The sequence below is a fragment of the Mangifera indica genome, chromosome 6, assembly GCF_011075055.1.
Source record: "Mangifera indica cultivar Alphonso chromosome 6, CATAS_Mindica_2.1, whole genome shotgun sequence".
NCBI lineage: Eukaryota > Viridiplantae > Streptophyta > Magnoliopsida > Sapindales > Anacardiaceae > Mangifera > Mangifera indica.
This window is the reverse complement of record NC_058142.1, coordinates 16,109,781-16,124,974: the sequence shown is the minus strand read 5'-3', so window position 1 is coordinate 16,124,974 and position 15,194 is coordinate 16,109,781. Positions and strand designations below refer to the sequence as shown.

The 15,194-nt window shown below is 31.4% G+C and overlaps 2 protein-coding genes across 2 annotated transcripts; one reads left to right on the top strand and one right to left on the bottom strand.

The window, feature by feature from the left end:
* The first annotated feature begins 2,143 nt into the window (after positions 1-2,143).
* LOC123219126 (LOB domain-containing protein 4-like) lies at positions 2,144-4,524 on the top strand. Its single transcript, XM_044640877.1, has 2 exons — positions 2,144-2,569; positions 3,648-4,524. The coding sequence occupies exons 1-2, from the start codon at positions 2,393-2,395 to the stop codon at positions 3,999-4,001; spliced, it is 531 nt and encodes a 176-aa protein (XP_044496812.1). The 5' UTR covers positions 2,144-2,392; the 3' UTR covers positions 4,002-4,524.
* A 4,669-nt stretch (positions 4,525-9,193) lies between these two features.
* On the bottom strand, positions 9,194-13,970 carry LOC123219125 (photosystem I reaction center subunit III, chloroplastic-like). Its single transcript, XM_044640876.1, has 2 exons — positions 13,057-13,970; positions 9,194-9,438 (listed from the first exon to the last, which is right to left on the bottom strand). The coding sequence occupies exon 1, from the start codon at positions 13,737-13,739 to the stop codon at positions 13,074-13,076; it is 666 nt and encodes a 221-aa protein (XP_044496811.1). The 5' UTR covers positions 13,740-13,970; the 3' UTR covers positions 9,194-9,438; positions 13,057-13,073.
* Positions 13,971-15,194: the final 1,224 nt, after the last annotated feature.

Sequence of the window (15,194 nt, the reverse complement as noted above, 5' to 3'; positions counted from 1 at the left end):
TCAAATTCAATTGATTTCCATGAGTAAATGCTGACAATAATGATACATGCACTTGGTTTTGAGTACTAAGCATCATGTGATTAAAGTTACTTTATCCTCGTAGCAATGTTATGTGTACATATTTTTTAATACACAAATAAATACACACGATATGTTATCATGTGATTGAATATTACTTGAGTAATTTTGAATTAATGATATAATAATATTCAATTACATAATAACACATCATATGTATACTCATTTTTGTACTCTAAAGTATATACATATAGTTTTATTGTTATCGTTAATTCAAAATTACTTAATTACATAATGATACATTATCTAAATACTTAATTAAATATTTAAAATTAAATGCACATAGATTCATTGAAACGCTAAAGTAAAATATTCAATATCCACTTAATTGCATGTACACCTTAGTGTCATTCATAACCACTACTTTTGCAAATATTTCCAACCAAATTTCTAAAAGTACTCATCTATACCTCTAACTTTCTATCAAAGACTGCATGCAATTTACTTTTATCTCTTTATCTTTTAGCTTTAGCTTTAAAGTCCTCAAATTCTAGTAATGTATATTCCCAATTTCAGTTTTTTATTTGTCCATACATTCACACCAATTTTGATATGGAATCCAAAATTCGTGCACCACATGAAGAACCAATAGATTCAATTCTTCCAAGAGCGTGGAGCACAACAAATGGGAGACTTTTTGTACACACATTAAATCCATAATTTCTCTAATTCCAACAATTGGGTAAATATCATCTAGATCCTAAAATTTATCTTTTCTATATACATCCTCCCTGACTATTTTAAAATTTTGATTACTTCTATAAACTCAACCAAAAGATTGAACAAAATTGTAGGCCTTTCTGTTATAAAACCCAAAGAAAAACAAACAACAAAGTGCATAAATATTTAACATAGGAACCTAAGTATTACTTGGAAATCCAATACAGGAAAAAGCATGGGCAGACACAGAAAAAAAAATTCACTATCGGCCTAATCCTTCAGTCATCACCACAAATCTTTTTAAAATTTCATCTTTTGAAATCAATTCTTCCTGAATTAGAGTAAGGCCTTACAGGATTCGAGTCACTACTATATAACACCTTAAAAGTGTTATCAGTCTTTAACATTTGATATATACTGACATTATTCTAAATAAATTTTTCCCTTGTTCTATTAAATTAAACAATGAAACCCTGAAACAAAACTAAAAACAAAGGTAAATTGTTATTTCCCTTTATTCGAGTGGGCACAATGTTAAATTGTGATCTTGGGTGGGGATGGGGAAATTAGTACTCTGACGAAGTTACTAGATGAAGTAGTTATGTGTTAATTCATGCTTCATATCCTTGCATGCATCATATTTTATAACACCATTCAGGTAGTAATGGACCCACCAAATGAAACATCATGAACCTTCTTTAATTGACATAACCCAACAAAATCATGCCTTTATATTATGTGTATTATACTATATAATGGCATGCATTCATCCACATGTATATTATATTAATAATCACTTAGAAATAGAATAAATTATCCACAGCTCCAAAAAAAATAAAATAAATAATCAACCCAAATGTGTGTATTTTGACAAGAATCGTATATTGGAATTGACAACTATTTCATCTATAAGATAGTATGTATACAATTGTTTGATTATCTGATCATTAGAAGGGAACTCCGCTTTTTGGTGAGGGGGGAGGAGGAGGGCACAGTGCTCTTAGGTTCATAAATAATTTAGGTTTAATCCTTGAGGTTTTGTTTTAGGATTTCTCTTAGGTAAGATTTTTATTAAAGACAAAAATTATAATATATAAATATATTATTCTCTTGTATAAGTAAGATAATAATTTATTAGTAAATATATTCATTATAATAATTAAGGTGATAAGATATTAAAATAATATTGACTCTATTATATATACTTATATTTTAGATAAATTAAGATAAATCACACATTCTTTTTTTAACTATTTATATTTTCTTGAGTGTAAATATTTGTTTTATTGATTCCGCATGTCTCAAAATTTAAAAAACCTGATTTCATTGGTGGGATCCACCTCAAAATTACTCTTTTCCTTATAAAATCAACTCCACCTCTCGCCTTCAACCCCTCCATCTTCTCATGTGATTTCCTTATCAGTTTTTCTCTCTATAGCAATACTTTATCATTTCTTGCTTCCTCTTTCTTCCCCTCTTCTCTAGCTCTCTCTTTTTGATTTTTTGTCTTTGAGCTATAATAACCTTTTGTCCTTTTTAACCAAGTGCCCTACAAATTAAGGGCAAGTTGTATGTTCACGACTGGGGTTTTGGGGTTACTGTGTTTCTGTTTGTATCTTTGTGCCCTAAAGTTACACAATCGGAAGCAAAGAGCATGAAGGAGAGTGGAAGAAAGCAAGGAGCACCTTCACCATGTGCAGCATGCAAGCTGTTAAGGAGAAGGTGTGCTCAAAATTGTCTTTTCGCTCCTTATTTTCCTGCAGATGAGCCCCAGAAATTTGCCAATGTGCACAAGGTTTTTGGTGCCAGCAATGTCAACAAGATGCTCCAGGTTCATTCCTATTCAACTTGCATTTTTCTTAATTATTCTCAAAGTTCTCTTCCAGTGCTTCCCTTCTTCATGTTATAGGTAAATTCTGAGTCAAATTGACGGATCCAAATCAACTTATTCATGTGATTTTGTGTATGAATTCATCCATATTTCTGGGTCTATATGAACAAAAAAAACAATGTGTAAAGAGAAAGACAGAGAGAGGGAGAGAGTTGACTTGACAAAATTATGAAGAGGCACACAAGTAACCTAGCTTTTGTTTTTACCCCTACTGATTATTTGTGCTTCTAAAGTCTTATTATTAATTCCTAAAAATTGGTTGTGTTATAAGAGCAATGTTATGTATATCCAATTTTCAATATCTAATTAGGTAGACAGATAATATATTATTATATGAGTAAATGTTATTTTATTTTTAGTTTAAAATCACTTAATCATATGATAATATATAATCTAAATACTCAATTAAAAACTAAAAAATAGATACATATAATTTTATTAATGTTAGAATATAGGTAAATGGGATGCCTAGGAAGAGAGTTAACTAGAATTTTGTACCGTTAATAAGTGAAATTACCTTAATAGCCCTAAATTTCATACAAATAATGCTAGTAAAACACAGTTTGCTGTGAAAGGAAAAGGGATGGACATGGGATTACTCAACGAAAGGGACATTAATGGTCTAAACCTAATGAAAGCATCAAAAACAATTATGTAAACGGAAAGCATAGAATATTTAACAAATAGAGCCACAATGATGGAGACATACATGGACCAAAGAAAAATCCAAATTAGAAGTTGGGTAACATGTGGACCTTAAAAAGCAAAAGTAAAACAAGATTTAGATTGTTGAGTCACGTAAAGATGTTATATGAATCCAATATTAAGTATCAAATTGAGTATTTAAATGATGTATTATCATATAATTATATGTTATTTTATATTTATTTAATAAAATTAGTCAATCAAATAATGACATTTTGTCTGAATATTTAATTGAGTATTCAAACCTAAATATATATAATTTTATTATGAATCAAAACCTTTTTTTATGTTCTTTTTTATCGTGAAACTTCAGGAATTGCCTGAGCATCAAAGGGGAGATGCAGTGAGTAGCATGGTGTATGAAGCAAATGCAAGAGTGAGAGATCCGGTATATGGATGCGTTGGGGCAATTTCATCACTTCAACAGCAAATTGATGCACTTCAAACCCAACTGGCGCTGGCTCAAGCTGAGGTGGTTCACCTCCGAGTTAGGCAAAATGTATCCTTTTCAAACCATGGCTACGACCCGGCTAGCCCTAGCAACAGCACTGGCTCGCCCTCCTCCAAGCTCATGTCTTCTCACCACCACCATCAACCCAAGCCTCTCTATGACATGGATATGGTGGTGGGACAATCTCATTATGATGAGTCAATGTGGACATGCTAGCTCAACATGCCACTGCTACTATATATTATTAATTATATATACCAATATATATCCATTTTCTGATGTGAACTTTTGTGCTTTTATTATTATAATGAAAGTACAGACGTCAGGATATGAGAAAAATTATATATTTAGGTAAATTTTGAGTAATGTTTAAGTTTCCTTCTATATTTCTAAGTCTTATTATTATGTGTAATGTTATGTGTGCTCAGTTTTAAGTATTCAATTGGGTAATTAGATAATGTATCACCATGTGATTAGGTATTATTTTATCTTTAACTCAAAATCATCAAATCACATGTTAACATGTCATCTAAATGCCCAATTATATATTCAAAACTGAATACACATAATTTTACTAGATCATCATACATCGGTAGAGCTAGCTAGTTGTGGCGTAGTAACTTCGCAGTTGTGTTGGTGAAAAGCTTTTAGCTACTTTGGTTTGGAGAAAGATCTTCTCAGTAACTATACTATGTAAATTATAACTTCATATTTATATATAGTGAGTTATGTTGTTATATTACTGATTTGGCAATGTTACCACCAAAAGCAATTGCATAAAATTGGTTTCAATTAGAATTGCAACCAAGTTAAATTGGATAGGGTTGGGTTTGAGCTCAACTCAACTAAGTATATTCCAAGCTCAAGATGACTCAAGTTTGGTTCGTACTCGACTCAAAAATTACAATTAAACCTTGTAACTTGTATATTTATTAATTATCTTAATATTCAAAGTAACAAAATAAAATTTTAAGGTAGATGCAAGATTTAAACTTTTAAAGATTTATTGATATTATAATCAAATTGAGCCACAAGAGCAAAGTAATATACTCAAGCTTCTAGTGGCTTGGCTCGTTTACTACCCTAGTTTCAATCAATCTTTTGGACTACAGATTGGCATGGAATTTATGACTTGGTATACCAAACATATAAAAGTTGTCAAATATTCTTGATCAATAAAATTATCTATACCTATTTTAAGTACATAAATAGATACACACTTTATATTTGTTATCATGTGATTAAATGATTTTAATTTAAAAATAAAATAATAACCAATCACGAGATGACATGTATAAGTATGTACCTATTTGTATATTCAAAATAGGTACGCATAGTAGTACTCATTTTCTATTTTGTTTATTTTTTATAGTAAAAATACATTTAAAAGAAAAAATTCGGTGAAATGACTCACGTTAAAATCATCGTGATAAAGATGCTTGTAGGAGAAAATGGCTTTACTAACAAGAACACTACATCAACCAACATCTAAATTAGATTTTCTTTGATTTACTCATAATTTTTCCAATCCCTTTAGTGGGTAAGCCTTGTTTTCTTCTAATGAGTCAAAATATGGAAATTCTACATGTTATAAATATTCAACAAATACATAAAATATGTTCAAATTCTTGAAGGTGAAAGGGGTGAAATTGAAATTAATTAGAATAAATTATATTAAGGGGTGTTGCAAAGTCATGCTCAAACTTTGACAAGAAAAAAAAGGTTTTTCTCATGCTCTCGTTATCCAAGTTAGCCTTTGTTGAACATTTTGCAGAGGGAATGTTTTAAAATAATAATCAATTATGGACCATTAATTCTTAATTAATGATTATTTATTTGTTAATAAAATCGACTTCAATAGATGATCAATGTGCTGATTAAGATGAACATGAGATGAGCCGTAAAAACGTGTCGAGTGAATCACGTTTTCCCTTCCAAGGTTTGGTCTTGGAACACTTTTCCATTTTTAATTAGCATAAATAAAAATTTATGACTTAATATCAAATTTGGTTTAAAAAAGTAATGGTGTAAAGGAAAATATTAATTTCACCATCAATTAATTTAAAAATAGAAATAAAAAACACATATCTTACATATCAGAATCAAACATTTTAAGTATAACAATTTAATCCTTATAAAGTTTAAAAACTTCAAAAAAATCTATAGAATTTTAAATTCTTATATATTTTGAAAGTACAATTTGGAGGCAATATTTAGTAATTTGACATTTAAACCTCTAAATTGTTGCATTATGTTCAATATTTTACGGGTGTAACCATCATTTTTAAAACTATTGAGGGGCATATCAAAATTTTAAAATTTTCAATAACACCTCAAAAGTTTTAATGAATTTCCAAAAAACCCTAAAAATTTTAATAACACCCCTAATATTTTAAAATTTTAAATGTACCTCAAATATATAATCATACATTATTGACATCCATTTCAATAAAAATAAATTAGGAAGAAGATGATGAAGATAAAAGGTAATGAAAATGCGCAGACTCTTATATAATTTGAAAATAAGTGAGTTCTTAAATAAATCAACCTTTGAAATATTTTCAAACCCCCATGTATTTTGAAAATACTATTAAGAACCAATAGTTTGTAATATGACATTTATACTACTTATTTATTGCATTCTATCTAATTTTTGAACATATTAAAATTTCAAAAACACCAAACTTTTTTCAAATTTCCAAAACCTCCTAAAAATGTTCATTAACACCTTTTATATTTTCAAATATTATAGTATGTCCTCAAATATACGATTATAAATTATTGACACCCCTATCTATTGGAAGAGAAGAAGAATGACAGAGGGTAAAAGGATATGGAAATAAGTGAGATCTTATATCATTTGGATATTTAAAGGGTTATTTTTAATTTTGTTAATTTGGGGCTATATGATGATTTTGAAAAATGCAATAGTAGGGATACATGCAAATTTCACTACCAACTAAGGATGGAAAAGTGTTTTAAGACCAAACCTTATGTGACAAAATGTAATTCACTCAAACATGTCAAATTATCTAAATTTGCCATTTATCTTGTTGAAATCGAAATCAGGAACCTCTCAATTGAAAATTAATGTATTAGTTCTCGAATGGATATAAGTGGGGGTCTATTTGATTTTGGTTGAGCTTGAATTGGGCCAATTCTATCTACCAAAAAATTAGTTTGAGATCGATGAGTTGAGGCTTTAACTCAACTCAAAAACAATATTACTTTGGATTTGATTTAAACTGACATGAACTTATATGTTTGGATCAGCTCAAACTCGGTTTGTTTTCTAAAAACAAATCCAATCTTTGACTTAAACTTGACTTATGTGGTCTAAGTTTAAATTTGAACTCGAATAACTCAAATCGTATCTACTCTTAAGGTTAAATTCTTAATTTATCTGATGTAATGGTTGTGGATTAGTCACTAAACCTAGGGTTTTACTTGTTTGGTGTGAATTATTCAACTTCAAAGAAACAATTCAATTCAAGTAAGGTTTTCTCGTCGCTAAAAAAAAAAATTGATAAATGATAGAGATGGAAAATAATCTCAAGGATGATATGTTAAGGAATTCGCAGAACGTCTAAACTACCAAAAGTTGTTCTTGTTGTTTCTAGGTAAAAGGACTTTTACCCACATGTAGAGTCTGGCCAACATATAGGAGATAGATCTAGTCAATGATCACATGGTTAGTCCCTATTTTAGTGTTGCTCGTGCATTTGAAGGCCAAGTTTGACCACACAACCAATAGAAAGCTATTGTAAAAATTAATTATATGCATTATTCATTTCGATTTAATTTATTTTTTTTAAGGCTTACAGGTGGGCAAACTTTAATTAGGTAATGACTTACATTTTAATCAAAAAGTTTTACGGCAAATGTTAAATCATCATGAAAAGATAGATTGTTACTAATACTTGAAATGAACACACGTGGGAGACCGTAATTTACCTAATGACAAAGAATGGAAAAAGAAAAAGGAAAAATGATGAACTTGTCTGAACTCAAAGATTTGCAAATTTGATTTTTTTCAAGAATTTCATCCTTAATTTTAGGGTTTGCATATGCCAATTAACCTATCTGGGCAAGTCTGAAACATTTCGAATGATTAAAATTTAATGTAAAATAATACTATACTTACTAACTTCTCTTACTAATTTATCTATATAAATTAATATGTTTCAATATATATTTTTGTAATCATTAGAGCTTATGAGAGTTAGGTCAAATTTTGGTTTAAAAGTTGGAGAATGGGTGCATGGGATTCTAAATGTAAAGTCCACCTTTATAAAAATTAACCTATCACCATAAAATATAAGTCCACAATTTAGACTTGTTTGCTCAAGAATTTTTTATTAATGGTTTACACTTACCCCACATGGTATGGTAGGACTAAAACCCTAACAACCCAATGAATCAATAATAGCTCGTTGTTTTCTCATTTCAACCAATAGATCTAATTATTTGAACCGAAATGGTCCCAAATTAATCAAATCAATAGTATTGAGTTGTGCTTTAACTAATAGGTCACATGGATTCAATATTATGTTGACATTACGATAATGTTATATGATTTAAACTTATTTTAACATTTTAATTGTATCATATTAGTATTACCGGTTGGGCCCATCAACTCACGAACTAACCCTTTAATTGAGTTTACATCCAATCTCGTGTATGAAATCATTGATTGATTTAATGTTACTCATTCGATTTAATTGTGACACATTGAGAAATTTACATTGAGAGAGAGACAGACTCCTTTGCATTTTTGCCGCCTCTCTTCCTTGTCTGTCTTTCAGTGCTATTAACAAACAGATGATGACAGCAGCTCAGATGGAGAGAGGTGACTGGAGACGAAGGGAAGAAGGGCAATAGACGGCTACTATATAGGGAGGGGGGGGGGGGGGGGGGGGGGGGGGGGGTTGGTGGGGGTGTGTTGGAGGAGAGGGGGATATGAAAGTTTCAAAAAGTTAGGAGGGCAACTGCAAAAGAGAAACTTGAAAAATATGAAACCCTAAGGAAGGGGGAAGAGCCTTTTCTCAAATTTGAAAAACATGAGACTAGGGGGCGAATCGTCAATAAAGCTAAGACAGAAAAAATGAATGAAATTTTAATTATTTTATTAAATGATAATTTTACCTTTCTAACTAATAATAGATGCTAATAAAAATTAAATAATAGATAGATATTTAGATTTTTTAAATTTAATAAGTAAAAATTTTGGATTATGCTAAATCTTGGGTGGAAATAAGTCCTTTGGCCTATCCTTTTTCTATGACCAAAGTTATGTTTTAGATGGGTATTTAGAAATTAGGCAAGTAACTGTGAAAGTGACACAAACTTGGGACTTCATCGAGCCTAGGGTCGAAAAATGTAATTTACTCTTAACCATAGAGTTGAACTTAAATGCTAAAATAGATCTAGGATTGCCGATTGATTATGTTCATATTTCACATATAAAAATTGGATGGTAAAGAGGATGCTTCTGATTTTGAAGACCAGCATTACATGCATGCATACATACATACATACATATATTCATACATACACACATACAACTAAGTTTACAAAATAAATACTGAAAATTTAGCACTAATCAATCAAATTCATTTTCTAATCTCCTCCTTTTCATATTCTCCATCACTATCTGCATGCCAAAAACAAAACATTATTGGATTAAATTCAATCAACATTTTAATCAAATTTGACAGCGCATTAATAATAATTGCAAAGAATAATAATAATATATTTAGGTATTATTTTATCTCAAAATCGAAATAATTCAATCACATGATAAAATAATATTGATAAAATAAACGTAATATAGTGAAATCCATCAGGGTCATTCAAGATTAAAATAGAAAAAAAATGATTTTATAATTTATTTTATCTCTACTTCAAAATTACTCAATTATATAATAACATTTCAAAATTATTTAATCACATAATGATATGTTAATTTGCTTACACCCGTTAATTATATAAGACCAAGCTCAACCCGAGACAAGAACAATTAACTTGAACTTTACTAAAAAAATTCTTTTAATCCATGTAACTTCCAAAAATATACACCCTTAAACCCTTCAATTTTTATATTTATCAATTATATTGTATTTAAAAGTAAGACTCGGTTGTATGAATGTAAGATTTGTAACTTTTAAAAGTTTATTAATATTTTATTCAAGAGCTTACCGAATCATCCAAGAACAAACTCGAGTTTAAACTCAATCCAATAATAATCAAGTTAAACTTGTCTTAACACGAATTGATACACAGTGCAGCCAAACTCGATTAAACTGCTACTTAGTGGTACTCAACCTTTTGTACATGAATAATTATTAAATTCTAAAACATAGACACATATGTTGGCTATGTAATTTACTGAGGTCATGAGCCTGAGCTTTGTCCATAAATATTCCATTTTAGAAGTAACCCCTCATTTTTATAGTAATTAAAAACACTTATAAGAAAGCGTTTAATTTAGGTAATGTTTTATTACTAAAATTAAAAGATTAATTTGATAATAAATTACTTATTGGATATAAATAATTACTATATTTGGTTAAAGGTAATAAAAGAATACTAATAAATTAATTTACTTAAATTCTCCTAGGTATAATTATTCTAAAATATTTTTATATTATTTGTTATATTAATTGAAAGACCAAAGAACTGTTTCACCCCCAAGTTTAAGTGTTATCCCAAAGTCACATTAATGAAGTTTAAGAAACCCAAAATCTCACTCATCAGTTAAAAATCACAGTTATGATTAAGGGCAAAATAGTCATTCAATAAAAAACTTTAAAAATCTAAGGTTTTGTTACGTTTTCCCCCTTTAGCTTGAAAATCTCATAATTCAGCCCCCACTTAAAGTTTGAAAAATCAAAATTTTCCCCCTAAGGTTTGCAAATCATGGTCGGAGTTGTCGGAGATGATCGTCTCCGGTGGTGTTGGCTCTCCATCCGAGGTCAACTCTCTCTGCCTATCACTTCCCAGCCACTGGCGTAGGCTATTTCCTCCGACGAAAACGAAATCGTCTTTGTCAGAGTGTCTTTGTTTGGGACAAAGAAGATTTTGTCTTCGTCGGAGACAAAGATGACTGTCAGTGGTCTCAGAGGGCCATATCGTCTTCATCTAAGATCTCTAACAGTCGTCTTTGTTTCCAATGAAGACGAAATCGTCTTCGTCCAAGACGAAGATAATCCAACGAAGACGATTTTCGTCGAAGGATATAGCTTATATCAGTGGCTAGAAAGTAATCAATAGGGAGAGTTGAGTCCTAAAGACACCACCAAAGACAACCATCTCTGACGACTCTGACCATGATTTGCAAACCCTAGGAGGAAAATTTTGATTTTTCAAACTTCAAATAGGAGGGAATTATGAGATTTTCAAGCTGAGGGGGACCAAAGTAATAAAACTTTAGTTTTTTGTTAAAAAACGGTTTTACCCTTAACCTTAACTGAGATTTTTAATGGATATGAAGGATTTTAAGTTTTTCAAACCTCATAAGCGTGTCTTTGCGATAACACTTAAACTTGGGTGGGAAATAGTCTTTTGGCTTAATTAAAAATAAGATTTTGTGGGAAAAGGACTATTTCCCACCCAAATTTTAGCCCAATTTCAAAGTTACACCCACAGAAGATGAAAAACTCAAACTCTCACTTATAACCAAACTACCATTAAAATTTTCAATTAGAGACAGGGGTAAAATCGTTATTTTACCTATAAACTTTAAAACTTCAAAATTTTATCATTTCCCCCTTCCAGATTTTAAAAACTAACATTTCAATCTATCGTCAAAATTTGAAAAGTTTAGATTTCACCCCTAGGGTTTGCTTCCTTCTCTAGCCACCACCGACGGTCGATGTTTTCCACCGATCTCTCTTCTCCAACTACAAAGAACAACGAAGGACGAACCTTCGTCACCCAGATTTGGACAATGAAATGTCGTCCAAATCTGGAAGAATAGATGAAGGACGACGTTTTGTCTTCCTTCGTCATCGTGTCTGGACGACGCTTTGGGTTGTGCGACGAAAAGAAATCTCTTTGTTGCACCGTCGTCGTCGCACCGAGAAAAGGAAGAGGTCGGAGACGACACCGGGAGATGAAGTTGAAGAATGGGAGTGAAACTGTCCTTTTTGAAAGTTTTGGGAGGCGATTGAGTTTTAAAAAATATGGAAACCCTAGGTTTGGAGGTAAAAATGTTACTTTTCAAAGTTTAAAAACTTTGATGATATATTAGTTTCTAAAACGTTGGGGGAGGAAAAATTAATGAACTTTATAACTTTTCATATAAACAGTAAAATGACTATTTTACCCCTCCCTTTAATAGAAAAAATTAACAAAAGTTTGGTCATGGGTAGGAGTTTAGGCTATTCATCTTCCATGGGTATGACTTTGAAATTGGCTAAAATTTGGATGGGAAATAGTACTTTTCCCTATTTTTGTCTTTAAAAATTTATAAATAAAAATATAATTATAATAAAATCAAAATTAACTTGGTGATCTTTTAATACCTAAGGTGAAAGTGATAATCCGATTACCACCAACATTACCTGTCACATCAATATTAGTAATAAAAAATATTATAATCTTTTATTATTGACAAACTAAACAAGATACTCTAAGTAATAAAATATAGATTACTAATATAATCTTTATAGAATGGAACCAAACGATCTCTAATAGTACATAAGCCATCACTGGCAAGCACCCTTGGCACTTAGGGTTGGATCTAAACTGAACTGATTTGGGCTCAAAAGTCAATTTAGTTCGATTTGACTCTATTCGAACTCATTTAATTCAAATTTGAACTAAGTTCAAGTTAAGAGGTTCAGCTCATTTTGAAACTGAGTTCAAGTTAGGAGGTTCAACGCTTTTTGAAATCGAACTGAAATTGAGCTAAAGTGAGTTTCATTTGGTTTGACTCACAAGCTGAATAAAATCTTCGATTTTGTTCAAATTTGACTTGTGATTTAATTCGAATTATATTAAGTAATAGTTCAATAATATCATTTTGTCAATGAGTCATGAATTCGAACAAAAAAACTAAGTCATATATCAAAACCATGAATTGAAACTAAAAATATGCGTCAAACTCAAACTAAACCATTTTAATTTGAACTGAACTCAAACCACCTTTATTGTTAGTTCGATGAACTCGAACCAAACTCAAATCGAATTATTATTTATTCGAATTGAATTTAAACAAAAAAGTGGTCGAACTCAGCTAGATTTTGTACCCACCCCTACTGGCACTAACCTGAAGAGGCGATTGGATTAGACGTCCTTGACAACAAGGTCACCATTAACGAGCTCTCTCCAAGCAGCAACCGGCCAAATGAAACCTCTGAAGAGCAACCGAGAAGCCAACGGAACGTCGATAATAATCTCCTTCATCGCCGGCTTCTTCTCATCCCTGATGGCAATCAAGTAGCTTCGTCCAACCCACCCGATCCAGCCGGCAATGTACAGGAACAAAATCCCCGGTGTAATGAACTCGCCCCAGTGTCTCTGATCGCCGCTCACAATCAAATGGGGCAAACCATCCGACCCGCAAAGCAACCCCTGTTTGCCGTAGTTATCGAATCTCCGCTTCGTCTTCTCCACCGTCGCTTTGATGGCCAAAGCTGGCGCACTGTCTGGTGCATAGAGTTTCAACGAGGATTCAAGCTTCTTTATCTGTTGCTTCTCACGTTTCGCAAACTGTTTCGACTCCTTGCACGGGGTAAGCCCGGAAATGTCAGCGACAGCCGGGAGCGGGGCGGAAAGGAGGATGGAGGAGAGCGCCAACGCGGCAGAGAAGGCCTGAAGCGGCGGAGGAGAGGGTTTCTGATCAGGAGTTGGAGCGGCAGAGCATGAGATCATGGGTTTTAAACATTTTTGACAATTAAGCCTCGGTTTCAACAAGGGTTTGGAGAGATTTGTGGGAATGGTGAGAGACATTTTCTGGAGGTTTTTTTAAATTAATTTCTGGGTTATTTCAAAGGGAGAATTTCGAAGAAGAAGATACGGGTTTAGAGATTGAGAGGGACTGTGTGGAGGGAAGGTTATTAGATTCTGAGAACGGGAGATTAGTGGTGGGAGGATGGATAAGGTGAGAAAGAAAGAAGATGATGAGGTGGCAAGAGGTGATTGGATGAGAGAGTGTTTGGTTGTGGGTGAGAGATTTTCTCTCTATCTTGTCAGGGGAAAATTTTGGATAAGAGATGTAATTACTTGGGCCAATGTGATCGATTTTGATATCTTCTGTGATGTGTTGGGGACCTCCATGTGTCAAATTTGGTAGGTTTTCTCAATGTTTTCAAACATGAACCAAGTGTTAGTGATAGGACTAAATCCGAACTAAGCGGACTTAGGGTTGTAAATTTATTCGGTTTGAATTTATTTAGATTTAATTTGAATTAAAAAAGTTAACTTACTTTTAAAATTAAGTCAAACTTAAGTTAGAAAAAGTTTGGTTTGATCTGGGTTAAGTAAATAGCTCAAATAGATTCAAATTTCACTTATGGTTTGATTCGAATCTTGTAAAACAATTATTAAAATAAATTGTTTTGTTTATTATTGGATACAATAATATTATTTTATTAATGAACCACAGACTCAATCTAAGTTATAAATTCGAATTGAGTTTTAAATTTCAAACTTAAAAATTGGATCAAACTCTAACCATTATTAATTTTGACATTTTTTATTCGAATTAAACTTGACTTAGAAAATATTTTAGCTTGGCTCGGTTCATGTCAAAGCTTAGTGATTCATACACTCACTCATAATTAATATAAAAAAATAAAAAATGAATATAATTCATGAAAAATATTAAATTGTGCTTATCTTCTTTGATTGCTAAATTAAAAAATAAATAATTAAGTGTGTAATTATTTCATGTTTATATATAAAAATAAATAATTTGTTATCATTTGATTAAGTAATTTAAATTTTGCTCAAACACATCAACTTTTATGAATAAATTAATTATAAAAAGTGCAAAAAACTTATTCCCACCCAAGGTTTGATGTTTTTTTTAATTCCAACCATGTAACTATTAAAAACTTAAAGGCGTGCCCATCAAAGGTTAACTCCCACCTTTTTTGTTAGTAAAAAGGGCATTTTAGTAAAATTTGTTCTTTTTAACCTTTGCAACAAATATGGTCACTATGCAAAAAACCATCCAAGCAAAGAGAAGTCCAAGTCAGTCCACAAGACTTTCAACAAATTATACGACCCAACCCGGAACTAGAAGGTCATGATGTTGAGTCCCTTTATTCGAAAATGGATGAGCAAACGTTAAGAACGACCTTCATTATCAACAGATTTTCGGATAGGTCATAATCTGATAAAGACTCAGAATCCTACTTTAAACCAAAATACTCGGATGTCTTGATAGAAATTCAATCGTTA